This window comes from Labrus bergylta, chromosome 8 (genome assembly GCF_963930695.1).
Source record: "Labrus bergylta chromosome 8, fLabBer1.1, whole genome shotgun sequence".
NCBI classification, from domain to species: Eukaryota; Metazoa; Chordata; class Actinopteri; order Labriformes; family Labridae; genus Labrus; species Labrus bergylta.
In genome coordinates, this window is record NC_089202.1 from 11,298,894 (window position 1) to 11,322,457 (window position 23,564).

Here is a 23,564-nt window from a genome sequence, read left to right on the forward strand (position 1 = left end):
CTTTGTTTCAACATCATTTCTTTATTTGGACAAAGATATGAAATCGAGCAGTTTTTCTCATCATCATGTCGAGACAACCTTACTGGATGTTCCTGAATCACATTCAATTATGATCAAGCATAGAAAATATTGGTCTGTTTCTCAGTTATACGTTGAAGCAATAACAATAATGTTATTAACATTTATTCATTTAAGAAAAGGTCAATCATAACAAGCAGATAACAGAGTGGTTTAAGGCTTTAAATGCAGAGATATAAACTGTGTGTGTGTGTCTACCTCATATGGAATATAACAGTTCTGAACTCCTGTTCATTACAGCTTTAAAATATCTTTCTCTAATATGCATCCAAAGTAAATTATAAGGGACAAAAATCTACAATCCATGATCTGTGCAAGTTTTTTGCACAGACAAACTTGCAGCAAGCATGTATGGCTGTTTGCTCTTCATTCATTTTTGATCATCAATTAAAAACATGAACAATTTAACTGATCAAAAGTTACCTTCATGGGTTCGATATGGAATGCCATTTTATTTTCACAGAAAAAAATCTGAACATTCGAAGCAGCCAGAAATTATATTCTTCGATCCTTAGCCTCACCTTAGCTTTAATACTGTCAGGTTTCAAATTAAAAATTCTCAATAAAAATTTGACTACAATCAGGAAAATCAGGAAATATTTACAGCAGGAAGAAAAACATTCACATTGGATTTTTTTTTTATAACTCTTAAAACCAGTGGCTATCCCCTGATGGCACTGATTACCTTTGCATTGATCTGTGCTGAGAACAAAAAGGACTATCGCTAGCTGTCGGCTATAAACTGGTGGTATGCAAACTGTGTGAGCATTAACGGTCATATATAATGTTCAATTGGGCGAGTCTGTTGTGTGTGACTCTATAGCTGAGATGTGGTGGCCAGGTGGAGCATCTCATGCATGGAGCTACTGAAGTTGTTGAAAAGTGATGCAGCATCTGTCTGACGGTAAGATGTCCACGCTGAGACAGAGATCACAATCCTACAGGAGAAAATAACAGTGAAGAGTAATGACGGCAGTTTCTAAGATTGCTGGGAAAGTTCACATAATTTAGTCGTTTCACTACTTTATAAATGTGAACCATACTGTTGAACAAAGAAAAAGTGTTACTGATAAATTGGATAATAAAAAAGGATTTTAAAAAACAACATTGTAGCTTTATGATTGTTTTAGGTTTATACAGTGCAAAAACATTGCTCAAGTTTGAGATTTTCAGATGCAGAAGAAACCCTCTGAAAACATTCTTATGTCATGTCTGCCTACCTGTCATCTCTGATGCGGTAGAAAAAGCCATAGCCATGGTGCACCATGGGAGCGACGACCCCCAGAACTGTTGTGTAGCCCACCAGACTGGACGACAGCACAAAGTTACCTCCACCACCACTGCAGACACAAACACCACAGAGTTACAGGCAGAGACAAACACATCACATGCACTTATTTTAATCTGACATCAATAATCTGCAATGTCCTATCTGTATTGCAGTAGAATCTCTTTTGTGTCATCTATAAAAAATACAATTTCTTTGTGATTCAGCTTCTTTTTTGATGTTTTAAACATACCAACCATAAATAAAAAGAACTGACATTTAGATCGTATACAGTTTTCCTCTACACACACAGGTATATGGTGATAAGCAGTGAACAACAGTTCCACATAAATAAATCAGCTTTACAGCGAGTACCTCCTTGCATAGAGGGGATCCATGAAGAGATCTGGAGTGGGACGTCCCTCCTCTTTGGCGATAAGATACAGCCCAAGAAGATGTCTGTCAAAACCTTGAGACAATTTGACAAAATAATATGTTTAATAAAAAAGATGCACATCAGAGCTCTGCCATAAAAAGCCCTACTCATTATATAGTCTCTACAACAAGTAATATTAGAATTCAAACTGTAACAATGGAGTCCAAAAAAGTGAATCTGAGAACAGAAGTGCACAAGTATTACAGCGCTGAGATGATGACGCTTCAACAGGCACATCCCTTTGCTGGCATCATCACTGGCTTTGTCTGTACATTGTTTGGTTTAGTGCCGAGTCAAAGCGACCAGCTGCAAATGTCTATTTACACATTAGCTGACAGAAAGATGTGAGTAGGATTATCACTGTGTTTGAGTTCTTGTATCCTTAGCCACACTACAAACAAAACCTTTTCTTCAACATAAAGGACAATAAAAAATAGCTAGCTTGTACGTTAGGCTGAACTTTTTGTGATTCAAATAAACCTGTTACTTGGAAATTTTTGTTCAATCCTGTTGATGTCTTGTGTTTCAGATTATTTATTTTTATTTATCCATCATGGTTTTAACAGTTCAGCAATTGCTGTAAAAGTCCAGCTGTTGTTTCCTTTATGCACATTTTTTAAATTGTAGGGAAAAAATGATGTTAGTTAAATAGTAGAGCAGCTCCATAGTCCAAATGTTTGCTCAGTGTTTTTTGTTTTTTTAAAGATTTATTTTTGGGCTTTTTGTGCCTTTAATGGAGAGACAGTAGAGTCAGAAATGGATAGAGTCAGAAATTAAGGAGAAAGTGGGGAATGACATGCGGGAAAGGAGCCACAGGTATGATTCGAACCTGGGCCGCCCGCTTGAAGGACCATAGCCTCCATACATGGGGCGCGAGCACTAACCACTGCGCCACCAGCGCCCCTGCTCAGTTTTTTATAGAAATATAAAGCACATACATGCATGTAAAGCTGACTAACCTTTTCCCTCCTGGGCATCAGCCATCAGTTTGCTGTGTTTAAGAAAGGCGAGTCTCATGGCTTTCCTCCTGGCATTAACCTGACAGGGAAATGTTTTATGTAACTTGTTAAATCGTTGAAGGATGGCTTTCTCATCCTTACTTTGTGCCTTTTTGAGACAGTGCAGGGTTCCCTACAAATACACTCACATCACACGTGGGGTCTATCATAGCTTTACACCAGTTCACAGCCTCCTCAGTGCAGGGGCGCATCGTCTCTGTCCTGCCGTGGTAGAACGTGCGAGTCATTGCGGTCTCATAACAACTTCCTGGCCTAAGAGAGGAGAAGAGACATTTAGGGTCATATAGTAGTTAAGACTTCAAACATCAGTAAAGTTACATTTCTAAGTAGTCCCTACCCTTTATGCAGTTTGTAGTAGGCTAGCTGCATTGCTAGTTGAATGAAGATGTCTGGATGCAGCTTCCTCTCTTTAATGGCTGATTTTCCAAACGCTGTAAAGGCATAACACACAACCTGCAGGTCCTGTGTCTGTGAAACCAGCAATAGAGTGAACAATCAGACACATCAGACTGTGCACAAATCATTTTGAAACAGACTTTTCCTTCTATACTTTGGTGTTTAGCATTGTCTCACCGACTCCAGGTATTGCTGTTTGGCTTGACGGATGTTACTACGAGTTTTTTCGTCCACAGTAAACACCAGCTCCTCAGGAGGGGGAATCGCTCTGACTGCGTCTGACCCCTAAGAAACAAAAATATCAATGTGTGAAGAGCAGCCAGATACATTTTAAAGTGTACGTTTCAGGTAATAATAACAGTGTTTACCTTCCATTTGCCTTCTGTAGCTTTGAGTTGCTGGTCCACATACCAACACAAAGACACAAGGACCATGGCATCATAAGGTGCATGCTACAAAACAAATCAAAGTGAGTTTGATGTAAAAAATGTAATGTAACCTCTTTTTTCCCCCCAAATATATGTTCATTAAAGTGATTACGTAAAAATGACAAACAGAACAAGGAATGAATGAGCTCAGACATCACATGACACAGATACATACGAGTAAGCACAAAAAGGAAGGAAATCTACAACAGCAAACAAAGCAATACATAAAAATATGAAATTTGAGTCACACATCCAATCTAAGTCCCCGGTTTTTCAATCGTTACTTCACAGGAATGCAGCATCAACAAAGTATAAAGAAAAGGTGAGGCTACAGGAAGGTTAGCATTACAATAAGAGAAGGCAAGAGGAGAAGCTAAGACCTCCATGTAATATTAAAGATGACAATATAGGGCCGGTATGTACTACATAAGGGTCCCACACTTTATACAGTAGAAATGATCAACAGATGAGTGAAGCATACATGTGATATTTATTTGTTAGGATTCATTCTCGAGCCCGAACAATTACTCAGCCAGCTGATAATATCAGTCATTATTATCTTATCCAGGGACTATCGCTATCGGCTAATTTTATTGTAGATTTTACTAGATTTATTAACCAGTCAAATATCATTTCATTTAAGTTTCACTGTATTACACTAGCATAATCTCTTTCTGGCTGTCAGCAGCAGAGTGCGCTATATGGATTACAACAAGCAAAATCACTCTCCAGAGTGTCAAGCGGTGACGCACTGACATACGCGGTTACTCTCCAGTTGAGTGACCATCTTGTATTTGTCACACTGTATACACATTTTCCACAAGTAAATATTTTTCTTTGCTGCAAAAGTCGGTAGACTAAAAGGTTTTTGTCATACGAACATCATGAAGACCAAGGAGGAGGGCCATGGTGTTTAAGTGAATATACTGTAAACACCAAAAATAACACAATTCAGACACAATGTCAGACCCATATCTATGCAACTCAGCACACGACCAGAAAGAATGAAAATTATTTCTGATTTCAGAATTGCACATACAGCAAAGTGAAGATACCATAACACCCATTTTGTGTCTCAGGTGTTTTGTCATATTATGTTAAGTCTAAACTGAGTTGATCTGGTTCCATTACAGATATAAATATGTGTGGCCTTGATCCAAACCTCCTGCCATTCTGCATCATCTATAGAGATGTCCAAATCTCACTCCCAAACTGGGTTATAGTTTACTATAGTACTAGTAGGCTAGAGGGATTAAGACTTTTAACCTCTTCAGAGTTCATTTTTGAAGCTTTTACACAGTAGAGTAAAAAATGACTTTCTAACTCACATCACAGTTGGATCCAAAAGTGCCGTCTGAGAACACAAGTGAGTTGTACGATTTGTCCCCCCAGCGGATGGTGGGGTTTCCTTTAAGGGCTTCCCGTGCCATCTGTGTTTAGGAAGGGTGAGACACACACTCAGACACACAGCTCTTTTCTTTAAGAAAAACAGTCGATGAACAGACAGTCATGCAATCACACAGCCCGTACATTTGTGTAGTTCTCTGCCGAGGAGTATGGTTTGCTTTCATCCAGAGAAATGACGAACAGGCTGCTCTGGATGGTCTCCAGGATGGTCTTATTGTGTGGATCAATGCTTATTAGATGCTCCCTGGCCTACAGAGACAGTGAACACATTCACAGTAACACCACTGATGTTCACATGCACTCTTTTTTTATATAAATGTAATCAATAATCTCTTTCAGAGATCTTATTTGTAGAAAAACAACAAAGTGTCCAATTGTTTTTTTAGCAGTCCTACCATCGCCCAACAAGTCCTCTCCTCTGTGGTGAGAGCGCTCACTCCGTCTCCCTCGGGCTCTCCCTCACAGACTTTCTCCACGTAGCTCAGCTGCCTATATCACACACATGAAACAATAGAAGAAAACACTGAAACAGTGATGCTTTGCATAAATCTCATTAGGGCGTATGTCAGCAAACTTTTATTTACAGTGTTTCTGCAGAGTCTATCCATTTGAATGTAAGACTTTTAGACCTTTTTAACAGCACAGAGGTTGAAACTGGACGTCTGGTTTAAATGGCCTATTGGCCAAAGTATTAAATAATGAAGGTGAACTTTGTATGAAGAAAACTAACCATGTAAAAAAAACGTCTTTGAAAGCCTAATCCTGCAGTCAATAACTGAAAAAAAACTACATCATTAAATATGGAATGACTAAGATCTTTTCTCTTTCTTGTCCACTTTTTTATGTCACATCAATCCTGGCTCTTGCAAAAAAAAAGTACAGATGTTGAACTTTTCTTTACCTGAAGACTTCCACAAATGTATGATGTAGTTACTGTATTTTCTCCTTTCAGTGATAACACAATTGTAGTTGCCTTTTTGCAATTTTTTTGAAGTTCTCAGATACTGTTGATGTAGCGCCCTCTTTGGGCCAATTAGCAGAATGCATTCTTTTTTAGTATGTCAAAAGTTCATGTAGCAACTCAACAGGAAGTTAGTTCCCTTTTATGCTAGGCTTTATATTTGGATTTCAATCTTGATTGATTTGTGTACTTGAGGTTAATTGCTACCTGAGTAGTTCTGGAGGAGTGAGGATTTTTCCATCACAGAGTGCATCAAATGTGAAGATCCGTCCTCGACACATCACTACCACATGGGATGGGCACGGACCCTCACTTTCTGTAACACAGCACAAAATGCACATTACACAACAGCCATATGAAAGTGGGCTGGAGAGTATACAGGCCAGTCCAAAAGTCAGAGATAAGAGCTTAACTTCATCCTACCTGCTTTAAAATAGTTGTAAATGGTGTCCTTCTTTACCCCGGGTACTTTGCAGGTGCAGAAGAGCATTCTAAACTGGTCCATATCCAACGCTGTTTTACCAGCTTTCTGAGGAGGCAGCGTCTCCCTAAAACATACAAGCGTGAGAAAAAGATGTGAAAGGGGAAGCATCTTATGTGGAACACAGAAAAAGTTTGTAAAAAAAATGTTTGTTTGTAATGTAAACATGTCTTACGTGCGGATCAGGTTCCAGTATTGGAGTGTATGCCATGTTGCTATGCTCGCCCTCTGCAGATGAGTTCCCTCAGCAGGAGGCCAGCAGTGCTCCAGGTAGGGTGCCGGACCACCAAAGTTCACAGTCAGCTGAGAGGGGGTGCGAAGCTCCAAATACGCAGCATCTAACCACCAGTCTTCCAGCTTGAGAATAAAAAAAAACACTCAACTAAGTAAAACATGCATCACTAAATAGGAAATCTACAACAATAAAAATACTTTTCATGCTTTTTAACACACCCAGTTCCTCTTTGCCTTGGATCTCTGCAGCAGCTTCTGGTGCAGCTCTTCACCAACACCCACTTCAAATTTCTTCACAATGTCTAATGTAGCCTTATACTCCGTCTCAGATGCAAATGGGCGAACTGATAAAAACAAAGGGAAGCAAATTGGTTCATTTGTAAATTAAGAGCGCCAGCATCTGGTTATTGTTCGGTACATATCAATCCTCTCTCAGGTTAAAACATGTGGATCCATTCATTCATTGTATTAAACTAACGGTTTACTTTGTTCAATAACTTTCAGGAGTATTCAAGGTGCTAACATCGTTACTGTCTTGCCTTTAACAGTTTAAAAGGAAGAGTGTTATAGTGTTACTCAGTGGCACAGCATGATGTATAAAGCTTCTATCCTACCTGCATCCAGATACTTTGAAAGGCTGATCCCTAGTGTCGGAACAGGCAGGGATGGCAGGCTGCTTTGGTATTGGAAAGTCCGCTCAGGCAGAGATTGTGGCAAATTATTGGCCATTTCTTTGTCCTGAAACACAAAGCAACTATTAAACAATCTACAATAGTAAGATTTACATGTTAATAATAATAAATGATGTCACATTAAAAAAACTATGGAACAGAACGGCCAACAGTGTGGATAACAGATCTGTTCATTCTGGCGAGTGAGAGTCTATAATAAACACTAGATAAGTCTACATAGCAAGGCGCCCAGATAATAAGTAGGTTAAAGGGAGGCCTCTGAATATTTGTCCGATGTTTGAATGTTGTGGTATTTGTTTGTATCTTTGTGTCTTGTCTTACATTTTTATGAATGTAAATGTGTTCTGTGACACAATGTCTGTAATTTTTCACTGTCAAAAGTAACATCTTCATATTTTTTGTTTAGTCGAACTTGCGAAAATTCCTAAATAAAATTTAGTTCACTATTATATCACAAAAAAACTGTATATTTCACACTAGAGAAACTAGGGACAGCCAAAAACTACTAAAATGTTTTATTGTTAAACAACAAAGCTTGTAAAGCTATTAAAAAAAAAAAAAGTTCAACAAAATAAACATTTTTCAGAGTTTAACTTTGTTTTATTTCATCCTTGAACACTTCTATAAGACCATTAGACTAATTAGTTCATGATCATTTAACAAGAGTAATGCTAAACCCTCTTCCACTGGGGTTCTTTGTCACGCTGATCTGTTACATAAGTCCTGAGCAGGTACACACAGCAGGATAGAGTTTTAAATTCCTCTGTAAACAAAGTTAGCTTTGGAGTTTGTGAAAACCTCTAAGAAGGCGACTTTTCCTGCTGGTTCAAATGTCCCATTTTGCTTGTTTGTCTGCTTTCAAATGCGTCCTAAGGCTGTGTTGCTTTCTCTATCAAAGCCATGTGAAGAGAGAACTAAAGTTACATCCTCTTTTATAAGCTGGTTTACAACCACAGGGTTAGAGACAGAAGCATTCTGACCAATATTGTTCAAATCTGTTCTAAGATCATGGATGTAAAACAAAAAAAATAATGTTTCTATGTTTATTAGTATTATTTATTAGATCTTGTCTTCTCTCACATTAGCTCTTCTATGTTGTTTATATCATGTATTTTATGTACAACCTGCTCCGAACTGATTTCCACCCTAGAGGTATTAATAAAGTTGTTTGAATTGAATCTCCTTATATGAGAACAACAAGACAGCACACTTCTGCACCCACGGCCCAGTTCAACAGAAGTCCAGATAGATACTGATGGATATAAAGGAATAACACGACGAGGGTTTCACTTGTGCAGCGTTATTTATTTAAACTGAACTAATGGTGTCCGGTGTGCAAGCTCACTGCAGCCCATTACCCATTAGATAGCTAAGGTTTCTCTCTCGGTTGATGCTTTAACAATAACACCGACATGAACCTGATTTACAAACTCCCCCCCCCCCCCGAGCTTTTAAACCTGTAATATTTACAGTCTATGTTTAAAACACGCTTCCTCTAGCAGCTTACCTCCTTCAGTTTCTGCTACCTCAGGCGTTCTGCATCCACAGTGAGCAGGTACCTCTCTTTCAGCAGGATGGTGACGAGCTCCAGTGTGTTGTTGTCCGCGTCAGCTCTCCTCACCTTTACCCCACTAAACTGAACGAGAGGTCCCGCGAGCCAGCCCGGAAGACCATACGGCGCATGCGCGAGCGGTTGCGCTTGACCTACATTTTATCAGTGAAATATGAGGCACTGCTGCGGGATATTTATTGGCTGTGAGTTATTAAACTCAAATAAGTGAGTTATCTACACACAATCCAATACTCAAGCTTTATACTGTACTGTAGACAATCAGACTCACTGATAAATTAAACAATAGACTATAAATAAACTACAATACTAAACATATTTAGAACCCCTGCCTGATTACCTTTGTGTATTTTCAGTAAACCTATCAGTATATAACGGAATATATGTCTGAAAACAATTCTCATGTGATTTGACAAAATGTTTTGTTGCTGTGATTAGGTATAGAACAACACTTTAGTCCTTGTTCTGAGTAGATACTCTCAGTTGCTGGATATTTGGCACATGCAGGCTGATGCAGACTAATACAAAAGTCCTGCAATAATCCTACCTACAAAAGGTTATAAAGCTCAGATTTTGTAACTAAACCTGAGTCACAACAGTGTTGATTCAACTCATTTTTAGTTTTAATTACGTTGCATTGAGTTTTTTATTTATTTATTTTATTTCGTCCAACCAAATGTTTATCAGGTAGGCTTCATGACAACAAAACACACACACACACACACACACACACACACAAAAAGTGCATAATGAAGTTTAATTTCTGTTATTACGGACTTTGAATGCAGAAGGCTACTGACTGATATCAGCAGCATTTTATTGAGTTAGTAGACAGTGTCTGTGTTAAGTCCCTTGAGGTTATTGCAATCCTTACATGCCATATTTGCTAATGATTTCCTTTGCAAGTGTAATGTAGGCTGTCATGGCATCTTCCTTAGACATTCCTAAAAGAGTGCATAAATACAAATTGTCATTATTAAGAAGGCAAAGAGGGATTTTGTGTGAAATTTTGCATCAAAACTGATTTCATAAAACTCATTACACACATTAATTACTCCCCATTTGATCAATTGTGATCACTTTAATGGCATCTTTCTTTGTTTTTGATATTTCAATAACACAAAACTGAAATCAAAAGTTCAACATGTCCAGTTCTTTGTTTATGAATACATTTTAGTAAAACTAACATAATCTGCAAAGTACTGAAGCAATGCTTTGCATGCTAACATGCTTAGCTTATGATGAACATGTAACGTAACATACCTGCTTAAGAAAAAAAAATCAAAATATCCAATCCAAATAAATGTGTGTATAAATAGGATATTCATTTGAACACAAAACCATACAGCCTTGCATGTGGCTATCATCACTGAACACTTGGTATTATCTAAACTTGAATACTCACATCTTAAGTTGTTCAAACTGACAGTAAATCGCTGCTTATACTAAGCAACAAGCTTAATTTACTGTTTTACATCTACATGCATTTAAACCTTGTCACCTTTTCTGGAGTTCCAGGCGTCCCACTTGGCTTTTCCCTTTAAGTCCAGCATCCCTGGTCTTTCTAAAATGTGTAATAGAAAACAGTTGGGAGGAAATGTTCAGAATTTATTGAACTTTATGTGTACGTTATTCTGATTTTCTGAGGCAAGTCACACCTGTGTTGATGTCTCCCACAATAGCTTGTTTATAAAGGCCATACAGGTCAAGGAGCTCCTGGTCCGTAGGCCTAGTCTTCACATTCTTCACGTCCTCTGCCAACTTCTCAAACTCTGCCTACATGGAAAAGATGTTTAGAAAAGAAACATTCAAGTAACTTGGTGTATTTCTGATGAACAATTCCAAACTTTGCTATAATGTTGTCATTAGATAAGCACATATGTAAAGGGTCCACTCAGGTGAATCCAGCTAAGGTAGTGGATGGGAATATCAATCACAGTATATGAGAGAGTGCATATAAATCAGTTAAAGATTACACGAATGAAAGATCTGAGCGTAGTATTCCGGTCAGGGTGCAGAGCCCGGGAAACCTATTGTTGCACAAGTTAGGGCTAAACAATGGGCTTTTATTCAAGGCTCTAGTGCTTTTGTGCCAACTTGAATAATCTACTTTACCAAGGATCTGGGACATTGCAGAACAGATCATTATGGACCAAAGGACATGCACAGAAACCCCAAACTACCAAAATGTAGGATTTTGATCATTTTGATTGGCTACCATTGAAATAGCTAAAATAATGTCACATATTAACAGTGTTAACAATATTAATAGCCAGAACCTGTATATAACACCTGCAGCACCTTAAGGATACTGGAGCAAATGAATAAGCCTCTTTGTTCAGACTCGCCTTTACCCATCCCACCCTGTCAAATATGTATGACACTCACTATCTGGCTTAACACCCCTCTGCTAAAACCGTTATTTCCATCATTGCTATAAGCTTCAACATACAATAGACTGAAGAATAAAATGATAATAAATGTAGTTATACTGTACCTGATTAGACATTTTCGCAGCTGGAGCTCCGCAGTTCAGATAAATGTACAGTATATTCCCTGTTTGCTAGACGGATCTGCGCAGCTGTAATTGCAGCACAGCTGATCAATGTGAGACTGTCTGTAGACGAGCGGACTGCAGAGGAGGGAGAAGAGAGCTGCTCACGACCTGTGATTGGCTGCCTGTCTCTCTCTTACGCACAGAAACGCACGCAGGCACGGACACACAGAGTTATAGGCCTGATGCGGACCAATTCAAATACTAATAGGCTACTGGACTTTGTGCATGTATTTGGTTTTTTTTGTGTGTGTTAAATTTGCATGCTACATTTAATCTCGCTCTATTTTATTTTTAGTCGGATTTAGGCCTACTGTCCCGAACTGACCCATATTAGCATGCAAAGATAGTCAATAATATATAATAGGCTAATAAACTAAAAAATATTACTACAAAATCTCGCCGAGAATAAACTTACACAGAGTAAAATACAAAAAAAAACTATATAAGTCTATGGGGTACGGTAGCTTATTGCATTCATGTGGGGAATTTTTTGTTTTGCCTGTTTTTTTGTAATTACGAGATCTTTATCTCGTTATAAAAAGATCTTTATTTCGTAATATTTTTAAAAACAATTCCACACATGAATGCAATACGCATCCGTAATGGGGGGGATTTTATATAAATATAAAAATTCCAAAGATTTCAAAATTGTGCTACATAAATAAAAAAATAAATCAGGCAAATGAAATTAGACAAAATCCTGGAGCAAGGACAAAAGGTACAATGTGCGAGGGCCATATCAAAACAGCTATTTTTTAACAAGTAAGTAAGCAGTGCTCTTTCTTGCAATCCTGCTAGAGTCCAGTCAACACAGGGCGTATTATTTCTAAGATAATCAATTTTTTTTCACCCACTTATCATGTCAGAAAAAGGTGAGTTTAAATTATCCATATAATAAAAAAAGATATATGCTAGGTTTAAAAAGATGTAATGATGTGATGTCATAAATCTCGAGCGCCAGGCCTGCATATACTGAATTATATAATAAGAATGTAATTGAATGTATAGTTTATATTGTTAACTGAACACTTGTCGGCGCTGTGGGAACTTTTAAATACTATTTTTCCAACACAGAATTGGCAAGTATGAAATTGGGATCTGTTCATATTGGGACCAAATAGAAACAGTAAAACATAGACTACTTCATTGCAGGAAATATGATAGAATGACAGCCTGGTTCAGTCATTAAAGAAAGCAAAACATCACAACTTTTTTGTCAGAACTATTTAGAAAAACAGCAGCCAAAATATACAGTTAGATTGTTTAAAGAAATGTATTAAAAAAATCTGATTTAGTTAGAAGAATTTAGAAGGCCTCAGGTCCTTTTTTTCTTTCTTTATTTTTATTACTGTCAACTCGTCTCATCTCCTGTCCAGTTGGTGGCGGTAATGCACCTCTGGTTTGCTATAAGAGGAAGAAGAAGAAGAAGACAATTTCAACATGGCGGCGCCCTGTTACCATGCATACTGTGCAGTTGGACTGAGCATCTTAACAGGACTTTAACTTCATCAAAGAAACTTGCTTTTGTTTGATTAAAACTCAGGTAGAGTAACTCAATGATACTTTGTTGTAATTTGTAAGTTGTAATTTGTTGACAAATCTGTTGCCTGTCAAAACGTCTGTGTGGTTAAAAAAAGAGACGTGTTGACTAATCACTAATATCTGCTTCAGGATTCAAAATGTTTTATTTTATTTTATCTAACACGAACTGAATGACATTGAAAGCTGCTCTTAACATAACTCACAGAAATAACTTCTTCCCAGACCACCCAGAGTGCCCTCACTAGATGACAGACACGTAATTATTATTATTATTATTATTATTATTATTATTAATAATAATAAATATTAATATTAATATATGTTCGTTTAATACCGAGAGAATTCAGTAAAACCCGCCGGTCATGATGAGACAGTAAAGTGCAAATTTAATATAACCCGATGTAACCTCTTTTCAGTGGATTTTGGACCGATTCATTCACGTATTATTGGAAAAAATGACTGTCTTTAACAACAAACCCTCCAAATGAATCATTAAAGGTTGAACAAATACTTTAGATGTGTTGTTTAGCCTTTAAATATTTAATCTATTTCTCATTCAGTATACATCGTTATTTAGCAATGTTTAAAGTTTATTATTTCTGAACACAACAGCACGTTTAAACAAGTGTTTTCCAAACGGAAGCACATTTAAAAATTAAATTCTGGTGTAACAATCTTTTTTTACTATGATGTATTTTATCTAAAGACCCAGTAATGAGCCCCTTGTTTGTCATATGCTGGTATATCTGTTTTCATTTGTTGGTACACTTTCTTTCAGAAGTGGAGGAATGGCTACTGCAGGGAAGCAAATAAAAAAGGAAATAAAAAAAACAATTCCATCCAAGACTTCCTTCACCTCACCGTTCACTCCGAAATGGAGCCCACTACCCCAAGAAGACATGCATTTTATCCTGAATACCCTGACGGACAAGCTGGTTTCCACTGGTCTTGAGAAGAAAGAGGTGAAAGTGTTTCGCCCTTGGAAGAAAAAGAAAGACAAGAAGAATCCTATCTCCATAACAGAGCCTCATCCTGAGGTGAGCAAAGACGCTGCAGTGCAGGGCTCTCCGAAAAACGGCTGGACGAATGTGGCAGCCAGAAGACAACTGGCCATCGGCATCAACGAGGTCACCAAAGCTCTAGAGAGAAACGAGCTCAAACTGTTGCTGGTGTGCAAGTCTGTCAGGCCGAAACACATGACAGATCATCTTATCGCTCTAAGTGCAACAAGAGGTGTGCCGGCCTGCCAGGTGCCTCGACTGAGTCAGAGTTTGTCCGTGCCGCTTGGGCTGAAAAGTGTCCTCGCGCTGGGGTTCAGATGCTGCGCCTCCAAGGATGATGAGGCATTCACTGACACCGTTGAGGCCATTACGCCCAGAGTGCCCTCACCAGATGTCACCTGGCTAAAAGGTGCAGCACGGAGTGTTAAACCTGAAGTCTCTGTGGACCCTGAAGAGGAGCAGGAGGGCGCTGGTGAAAAGAAGGGACAGAAAAGGAAACTAGAAAGTGATTCTGAGGTCACAGAGTCTGCCTCCCCCTGTACCCTGCAACCTCTCAAAGTCAAGAGAATAGTGGCTAATCCTACAAAGAAAAGAAAAAGGAAGGCTAAGTCATAGTTTGTTATACAAAACAGAAAATCAACATTCATTTTAGAAGAGGTGTTCCTTTGTTTTTTGAAAGTTAAAGCTAGATGCTTCCATGTGTTTCTTAAAATGAGGTGTAGTCTACTTGTGAGCCCTTTTTTAAAAGCCTACAGCCTTTTCTATTAAGGTTGTTAAATATGAGCTTTTAGTTAAGTTATTTTCTTTTAATTTTAGAAAATGTACTCTACTAAGGTTACAAAAAAAACATTTTGTGGAAGTTTTTTATTTTATTTATCAAAACACACCATGCATGTGAGTGTATGTTTTCTGAATAAATTTTTCTCCCCTTTGGTTTATCAGAATCATTGCTTATGCTTTGTAGATCACTCTGAGAGCAGTCTGTTTTAAACTTGGAGATGAGTACATAACAGTGTTCATAGAACTCTTGATAGACAGTGTTTGAAAGACTGGATGGCAGTTAACATGATTTAAAATGAATTGTTTAGAGATAGTTTGAATGCTTGTGTGACATACATTTCAGAGTGAAAGCAAATTGGTTACAGACAAAGCTTATACTATGTCAACTGATTTAATTAAACCTGTAAACAACAGATATGTTTCATGCTCCTCTGTAGAAGTGAAACTGTTTGAAATACATTTCAGATCCCGGCCACAAAAATGTATTTGGGCTGAGTTCATTTAAGAACCTTGTTTTTTTTAACCGTAAAATAAAATCAAGTATTTCAGTAATGTTCTAAAAGAAGGGCATCAGTCGAATTTCTTTTTAAAGTGAGTTTATTCGATCAAATATCCATGCTGGTATAGCTGACAAGTGTGTTGAATCAGATTGTTATTTGCATGGGGTCATGTCTAAATGATGCTGGTACAAGGTCTTCAGCTTTTTCACAGCTTACAATGGATTTGAATAAAAATATTGTTCTTCAGTTAGAGAAAGCTGTATGTCATTTCAAAAGTTCACCCTCCCATCCCCCCAAAAATCTTGATTAAAAAACAAAACATCTTTTAAATAAGGCAGGTACCTCGGGTTTGAGTTCTCACTAAAGGGTGTGGCAAGTAACAATGTAGAGATCATCGTGGCAGCACAACTGACATGCTCAAAGTTCATTCAAACAGCTGCAGGCAACACATCTGTAACACAACCAGCATCCATGAGGCACACTGTCGACTCAACCCAGCTTCAGTGATAAATAAATGCCGTTTGTGAAGGAAACTCGTTCACCTTTCAAGGGTAAAAAAGAACTTTACACCCTCAAGCACTGACTATTGGTTGTCTTTACTTGCTAATAATATATAAAGGGATGAGAAGAAACTACATCACAGACAGTAAAAAGAGACAACGAAAATGGCAGCAGCCTCAACTTCTTCAGTAATGCAGACATCAGACGTAAAGTTACAAACTCAGAGCAAAAAGTCAATTATAAAAGATGTGTAACTTCTGAGTACACCAGCAGCTCCCAAAACAAAAACAAGACAAGTGGTCCGACAACAGCTTTTCATCAAAGATCTTGCACAGAGAAATGCCAAGTAGCTGGGGAAAAATCAAAACATTTTCTTTTAATTTACCCTCTTTTTTTTTTCTTTTTTTTTTTACTTGAAAGTTCAGGACATTGCTCCAAAGAAAACAACACAAATGATGTATTCAGAAATGTTGCCAAGTACATTAATAAATATCTGAACTGTTTCACACTTCAGGCCACACAACACACTGAGAAAATGACCGACAGTATTTTCTTTTTGATAAACAAATACAGTACCATAAAAAATAAAAATAAAAACATCCAAAGAAGTCAATAAAAATGGACCCGGAAAATCAGGGAAATGCTTATTTAAAAAAAGATGCTGTTTCTTCTACAGGCTTTTGTAAATGCATCCACTGTTCTCCAAATAATAGCTTATTCACTTTTCCCATAACACTTTGATCTTGTGCTCAGTTCTGTTTTACCAAACAGCGTTTGATTGAGAACACAAATATCCTGCAGCAGGCGAGGGGATCACTGTTCACGTACACAAAGTTCTTTATGAGCCATGTGTTGAACCTTTTCTGAACATCAGCTGCTGTATGGGCATCGCACTCAGTTCTATGCTGATAGAAGTAATGACCGACAACATACTGAAAATGACTAAATTAAAAAAGAGAACCAATCAAGCTGCTTTGAACATTACTCTTTCTTTAGGTTAGTCATCCATCTTTAAACTACCAAACTGTCTTTAGACCAGCACTACATCTATTCTGAGAAGTCTCTTATACAAAATCTAAATAAAATACTGTTGGCTGTATTTTAAACCTTATTTCTCTTTCCTAGCCGTTGTTGTAAATTGTTCCTTACATGCTTGTGCACTGAACATGCCATCCTTATTTTTAGTTGCTTTTTTCTCCATTTCAGCAAATTTGCTATCCCCATTCAGCTCTAGAGAAGAGTTTGTAAGATAAAAACAGCTCAAATCCTTTGTTAAAAAACAAACAAACGAGGTTGAACAGTCTGTACAGTACAGCCTGTGTTGAAATCTGACCCGTTTAAAAAAAAAAAAAAAATATAGACCCTTTTGCTTGTTAATGAACTCAAAAAAAAAATTGTGCTTCTTTGAGGCAATACATTCTTCATTTAAAAACCACTAAAACCCACATGTTCTGAACAAACTCAGTAACACCTACTCTACTTTGGAGGAAAATACTTTGGATCAGCCCTCCCGAACCCCAAACTCACACTACAGGAATAAATATGATCTGGCTTTAAATGTACAGGTCACTATATATTTTCAACAGAAACAGGTTTATCAATGCACCAGTTGAATGAGTCCTTCCTTTGTGTGAATGCATGTGTTTGTCTGTGTGTGTGTGTGTGTGTGTGTGTGTGTGTGTGTGTGTGTGTGAACATATTTTTCATGTAAATGTTGATCATAATCAAAAGAATCCTTGAGGTAAAGGAATCGTTACGCGTAGCCTTCGAAGAAACACATTCATGTCTTTTCTAATGAGGGCTAAAAACAGCAGAGAAACTCCCGTCCTCAGGGATATGAGACGGTATGCAAACATTAACTCATCAGTTGCCTCTAAGATCCTCTGCAAGTGTGCAGTTGCAGGTTGGGCACAAAAACTAGTCATTTTGTAATGTAGTCATGTTTATGTTCATTGATTATCATTTACATAGTTCAATATCAGTTAAATTAAAAATAACATGCCAGTCCCTTTAAGAAGGCGTCTGCTGAGGAGAACTAAAAATAACTCACAACATCAGGGCATCCTCTGGTTTGTCAAACTGATGTGTTTTAAATGGGAGTGTGCATGTCAGGAGCATTGTACTGTATGAGTATCTCAGGCATAGCATGACTTCACATTCAGGATGTTGATGATTTCAGTTTTCACCTCCAGGTGAACAGAGAATTGTTCTTAATGACATGAGTGCCGGCTGAACCGCCTCCCAGGGGTTGTTGTTTTTTTTTTTTCTGTTGTAGTTCTCATTGTCTAGCTTGGGCTACCTGTATGTCCAGGTAAGGAATAGCCACAGGTCGCTGACTTCTGACCTCTTGATCAGTGTTTGTGTAGCAGCTTGGATAAGGGAGGTCTGCTACTGAAGAACCAGGCCAACCTGACAAAACAAAAACAAGACAGAGTTTACCTGTTGTTGTATGACACACAAAAACCATCCGTGGGTTGTAACTATGGCAAACTGTTTGCTGACTGAACAAGGTGACGGACAAAACTAGCTCAGCTTAGCTTCAGTATATGACCACTATAGAGTAAAAGTGAAGTAGGAATTTTAAAAAGATCTGCACTACTGCAAATATAATCTGTATTAAGACATTGTGAATCAGATGTCAGCCTTTTGTGACCAGTACAAAACTTAACCCTTAGTTTATATATTCATGCAGCACCTAATGGGTCTCTTATTACTGAGTCTTCACACAGGACAGTGCAGGGTGATGATAGAAATGATTACAGGCTAGGACAAGAACTCTTATTGCTGACCTTATCAGGGTCCATTGAGGGACATTTCCAGTTGTAGAGGTAATACTGCAGATTTCCATCTCCTATGCCAAACTTGAGTTTCTCCAGGAACACTTTATTCTCCATTAGATCCAAGGCATTGAAAACATCAAACCCTTTCTGTAAAACACACAAAACAACATGTTGTCAAAAACTTAATCAGGGAAAGGAAAGTTTTGGTTTGAATTTGGTTGGTATGACCAAGAATGACCTCATTATTAACGGGGGGCCTTTTGAGGTATTTGCAGAAATTCTCCTCTGGAGTGACAATGGCATCTTTAAATATGTGTTAGTGGTTTGTGTATTACAATAGGATGAACATACCAGTTTGGCCAGGATCAGTGCATCATTCATTAAATCCAGTAGTGGGGTTTGTGTATGAACGTTGTAAAAAGAGTAAGCAGCCTTCAGGCTCCTGTGAAGCGGGTGATGCATCACTGTCGAGGGCAGAGTGTAGAAACTAGCGAAATCTGTCAGTACACCACCAGCTCCCTGAAGAGATGTAAAAAAAAAAAAAGAAAGAAGTGAGTTAAGCAGAAAAAGAAGAAACAACAGAAGTTCTGTCAGTATCTTGAGGGAAGAAACTGATTCTAAATACCTCTACCACATATGTGTCAATTATGTTGTCCTGTGGCAGGAACCAGTGAGCCACCTCCTCTTCTCCCATAGAAGGTGCGAGTTGGAAACGTCTCAGGTATTTCTGCAGCAGCTCGGTTACCTGTGGGATGTCACGCCTCTCCATCGGCCGCAAACCCAGAGTCTTGATGCTCTGTAGGGGGGTGTTGAGATAAAAGTCTAATTAAGTTCCTTCCATTATTAAGAGCTTTGACTGACAGGCACAGGCAAGTGCTTACATCTGGTAGTCTGTAGAGTTTCATGGTTCTTTGCAGGGTCATGTTTCTGCTCAGGTGAGAGAATTTCACTTCCACAAGTTTTCTGGGATTCAAGGAACGATGCCAATACCTGAAAAATATACATAAAGAATGAGACAAAGAATCAAAGAGTTTTAAATTACTTTCAGATGCCATGCTTTATGTTTTGTTTGGCATACCTGCATGTGGACACAGGTTTAGGAAGCACCACTCCTGCTGTGTATACTGCCTGAAATATTCCTTCCAAGTTCACCCTCCGTGTAATTTCTCTGATTAGCACAGGAGCAACACGCTTTGAACGAAGCTTCTTATGGACACACAGAAAGTTGATTTCAACCATCCTCTTCACTCTGGAGCAGCAGATAGAAAGGAGACGTGTGAATCACAGCAAAATGGTTTCTACTGTATCATATCACTGCTCTGATGAAAAATGTTCATGATCAGTACTGTGTTCTCACATGTCATAGATTCGTATATCTGCAGGGATGGCACTGATGAAGCCAACAAGCTTCTTATTCGAGGACACTCTCACTCCACAATGCCACTGTGGTAACCAGCCAGGTGGACGCAGAGCCCTGCAGGAGGAGAAATATGAAGTGAGCGTGCAGTTCAATAACAAACTTCATTATTATTATTTTTTTACTTTTGAAAATCCTTAGCAAAGTAGTAAACACAAGCAACATGAAAAACACTGACCATTTTAGAAAGTTTGGTGAATAGTCAAATCTGAACATGTTATCGTCGTCCTCCACATAGTTCTCATTCAACAATGTGTACAACTCCTTCAGCTGAAAAAAGACACACAGCAAGCTGTTTATTTTGTGTTTTACCAAATGCTATTTAGAGCTGCAAAGATAACTCAAATAAAACTTAATTTGGGTCCAAGGTTTCCAGATATCAGCTATGCCCCACTGAGTTACACACTAAGCTGGACTGAATATTTCCACAGTTTTCTGAGAAAACAGTCAGCAGATCCGCTGATCATGACAATACTAGTTAGCTGCTATTACTGTTTGTTTTAATATGATATGAGACACACTGTACTTACTACATCTGCACAGCTGAGATCGAGAGTGTCCCACATAAAGCCTTGAGGTAAGGAATATGGCTCCTGTCTAATGTTTTCCTTGTCTGCCTCTATTGGCCCGTGACTCGTCACCACCTCATCTGTAAAAAAGAATGCCACAGCTCTTGTAAAAGGATAAAAGACCATTTTTTAATCACAGCATTTCCAATATATAAAAGTAATTTTCATGCTCAGGTAATGCTGACCCAATGCTTAAACTAGAAAATCCTTTCTGAACTTGTGAAACCATAAAACTGCTAAAACACAGAAGTATTTCAGTGGCAGCAATAATACACCTTAAATTAAAACAAAAGATACTACAACAGAAATACAATAAAATGTGCTCCTCTTTTTTTGGGAGCGGGGGGGCTTTTGTCTTAGGATAGGCAAGCTGTAGAGTGATGGGTCATTACATGCAGCAAACGGCATCAGGATCAGGGTTCAAACCCGTGACCAGTGACAAGAACTGGTGCCTCTGTACATGGGCGAATGCTGTAATATATGCTCCTTTAATACAATCATTGTCTGTAAAACATTTGTAATGTAAAGCAAGGCTCAACAGAAATTGCATCTATATTATATTATAATATCATATTATTTATTATAACAAACAATGCTTTTGCTATCTAAAATTTTAGTGGGTATTTACTTAGTTTCGGCACAGGCTGGGTGTCCCAGAACTGGTATTTGTGCTTGGTTGCCTCATCGATGCTCTTTGCTGGACCCTGGCAGGACAGCAGCTCCATGGCTCTTTGGATGTCTTGCAGCTTTTGAATTGGCAAGCCTGGGTTCTTCATGAATAGAAAGGACAAATAAACAAAAAAATAAACAAAAATTGAGTGTGCCTCAAGTGCAGGGGCAACATGAAACTCTCCCTGCATTTCTGACTTGTCATGCAGCAACATGTAACACAGTCTGTATACTTAAGACGGAATGATCTAAAACAAAAGAAGCCACTCTAACACATTGGTTACATACCCTAAAACACAGAGCCTGATGGGGCCAGTGAATTAATTATGATTAAGAAATAGTGTTTACATGCACATGGTACCTCTGAGTTTCTCAATCTAGGATTTGAGTATTTTAAGTGATTGACGTTTATATGCAAAGTGAAAACCTACTAATTAGCATCCTAGTTTAAATGATCCTGGAAGTTGTCAGGTTTGAGATAGTGGAGGCTATTTGAATATCAAAGACCTGGACACGTTGTTTAAACATCAGAGTATATCTGATTTGAACAGTGCAGAGTTCTCCAAGCAGCAGACTACTTTACATACGGCAGGGTTTGTGCTTTTAGGGTGACACAAGTAACGGTGAAGTGAATATATGCCATGCACAACGTTTAGGTCAATGATGGGTGAACCTCATTGATCCAGTCATACTGATGGAAAACAAACAGGTTTATCTTTGGTTGTTTATGTGCATTATGTTCCTCCATTGGACAAGAAAATGGATCAACTTTGTTAGTTAGTTAATTTGGTTGATCGGTTAGGTTTTTTTGCCCCCTGACTTAAAGGGGTCTGCTAACATTTTCAGCAGATTCCTCTTTGCACCTTGATCTCCTGGGAGTCAGATGCAGAGTCTGACTTTGCCCCCCCTGAGCTGGGCTTCTCTTTCTTCCTCTTCTGTTTCTTTTTCTTCCTCTTTGCCCCCAGATCTCCACCTGGACTCCTTCGGAGATAAACACAAACGAGCAGAACACGTCATTAAATCTGAGAACTCACTTCATCTGACTAACATTTGAGTACACACACACACACACACACACACACACACACACATACACACACACACACACACACACACACACACACACACACACACACACACACACACACACACACACACACACACACACACACACACACACACACACACACACACACACACACACACACACACACACACACACACACACACACACACACACACACACACACACACACACACACACAAAGCAGCAGCAGCATCGCGCTAACGATAGCTTCCATAGCAACGAATGACAGCTGAGCTAGGCTAGGCTAGCCATCTAACGGGCTCATGTCATTCAGTCGGGACGATAGCTTTGCTGTTCATTTTAACGCAAAAGCACACACGTTTACACAAAAAAATGAACAGTGTTATAAAGGCCTCTAATTAGCACTTCGCCTCTGTTTTACAGGTTGAAGAAACGGCCTTGTCTACCTGTTTCATGTTAGCTACACTGCGCTAGCTCTTCCTCACGGAGCTCACACACAGAAACAGGCAGCGGGGCAGACTCCCTGAAATAACGTCGCTGCGTTTCCTAGCCGGACCGGGCAGGCCATCCTCACCCTTGCATATGCTCATTCTCCTCTTCGTTGTCTCCGTCTATGCCGCAGGTGTCCTGGTCGTCCAGCTCCAGGCTCTGCTGGCTGGCCGCGGATTCACTGTCCTCCGCCATCATGTAAATGTTTTTAAACACCAGCGGCCGTATGATGAGAGATCACGGGCAGCGGACGAGAGAGAGAGGGATGGAAAAACAAAGAAAACGCCGAAGGAAACTGCACCGCATAGAGGCCGATAGAGAGAAAAACAAGGCAGGTCTCCTACCTATTAACGTATGGTGGGACTATACTATACCTACTATTTTTTTTTTACAGTCTATGGGTGGTACCCATAAATAATAAGGTGGTACCCAAGTGCTTTTATTTTTTATTTTAACAGGTTATCACCAAAATAAAATATCCATAGTTTGTATTAATTTTTATTTACCACAACTTCAACTAGCCTCTTGTATGGAAGTCCATTTCCGCCAGTTAAAAAAATGAAAACGAAAATGATAAAGTCATAATAATGAGATAAAAAGTCAAAATGATGAGATATAAAGTCCAAATAATGAGATATAAAGTCATAATAATGAGATAAAAAGTCAAAATTATGAGATGTAAAGTAGAAATTATAAGATATAAAGTCATAACAATGCGATAAGTCAAAATTATGAGATAAAA

The 23,564-nt window shown here is 38.5% G+C and overlaps 4 protein-coding genes across 5 annotated transcripts; 1 reads left to right on the forward strand and 3 right to left on the reverse strand.

The window, feature by feature from the left end:
* Nucleotide 1: 1 nt before the first annotated feature.
* Nucleotides 2-9,266, reverse strand: crot (carnitine O-octanoyltransferase). Its single transcript, XM_020641935.3, has 17 exons — nucleotides 8,907-9,266; nucleotides 7,322-7,445; nucleotides 6,927-7,051; nucleotides 6,649-6,830; nucleotides 6,416-6,540; nucleotides 6,200-6,308; nucleotides 5,427-5,520; nucleotides 5,155-5,280; nucleotides 4,953-5,054; nucleotides 3,565-3,648; nucleotides 3,374-3,481; nucleotides 3,138-3,268; nucleotides 2,929-3,052; nucleotides 2,741-2,819; nucleotides 1,721-1,814; nucleotides 1,299-1,418; nucleotides 2-1,016 (listed from the first exon to the last, which is right to left on the reverse strand). The coding sequence occupies exons 2-17, from the start codon at nucleotides 7,434-7,436 to the stop codon at nucleotides 896-898; spliced, it is 1,839 nt and encodes a 612-aa protein (XP_020497591.2). The 5' UTR covers nucleotides 7,437-7,445; nucleotides 8,907-9,266; the 3' UTR covers nucleotides 2-895.
* A 441-nt stretch (nucleotides 9,267-9,707) lies between these two features.
* acbd7 (acyl-CoA binding domain containing 7) lies at nucleotides 9,708-11,624 on the reverse strand. Its single transcript, XM_020641936.3, has 4 exons — nucleotides 11,467-11,624; nucleotides 10,628-10,745; nucleotides 10,471-10,533; nucleotides 9,708-9,913 (listed from the first exon to the last, which is right to left on the reverse strand). The coding sequence occupies exons 1-4, from the start codon at nucleotides 11,476-11,478 to the stop codon at nucleotides 9,840-9,842; spliced, it is 267 nt and encodes an 88-aa protein (XP_020497592.1). The 5' UTR covers nucleotides 11,479-11,624; the 3' UTR covers nucleotides 9,708-9,839.
* Nucleotides 11,625-12,922: 1,298 nt separating this feature from the next.
* Nucleotides 12,923-15,262, forward strand: rpp38 (ribonuclease P/MRP 38 subunit). Of its 2 annotated transcripts, none has more exons than XM_020641971.3 (2): nucleotides 12,923-13,069; nucleotides 13,850-15,262. In XM_020641971.3, the coding sequence occupies exon 2, from the start codon at nucleotides 13,857-13,859 to the stop codon at nucleotides 14,682-14,684; it is 828 nt and encodes a 275-aa protein (XP_020497627.1). In that variant the 5' UTR covers nucleotides 12,923-13,069; nucleotides 13,850-13,856; the 3' UTR covers nucleotides 14,685-15,262. The 2 variants fall into 2 exon arrangements, with proteins under 2 accessions (XP_020497627.1, XP_020497626.1); XM_020641970.3 differs by having other exon boundaries at nucleotides 12,930-13,069; nucleotides 13,847-15,262.
* A 977-nt stretch (nucleotides 15,263-16,239) lies between these two features.
* nmt2 (N-myristoyltransferase 2) lies at nucleotides 16,240-23,186 on the reverse strand. Its single transcript, XM_020641969.3, has 12 exons — nucleotides 22,908-23,186; nucleotides 22,149-22,266; nucleotides 21,245-21,386; nucleotides 20,578-20,696; nucleotides 20,226-20,317; nucleotides 19,988-20,104; nucleotides 19,709-19,879; nucleotides 19,512-19,620; nucleotides 19,256-19,426; nucleotides 18,982-19,149; nucleotides 18,640-18,777; nucleotides 16,240-18,259 (listed from the first exon to the last, which is right to left on the reverse strand). The coding sequence occupies exons 1-12, from the start codon at nucleotides 23,018-23,020 to the stop codon at nucleotides 18,239-18,241; spliced, it is 1,479 nt and encodes a 492-aa protein (XP_020497625.1). The 5' UTR covers nucleotides 23,021-23,186; the 3' UTR covers nucleotides 16,240-18,238.
* Between the last annotated feature and the right edge of the window lie 378 nt (nucleotides 23,187-23,564).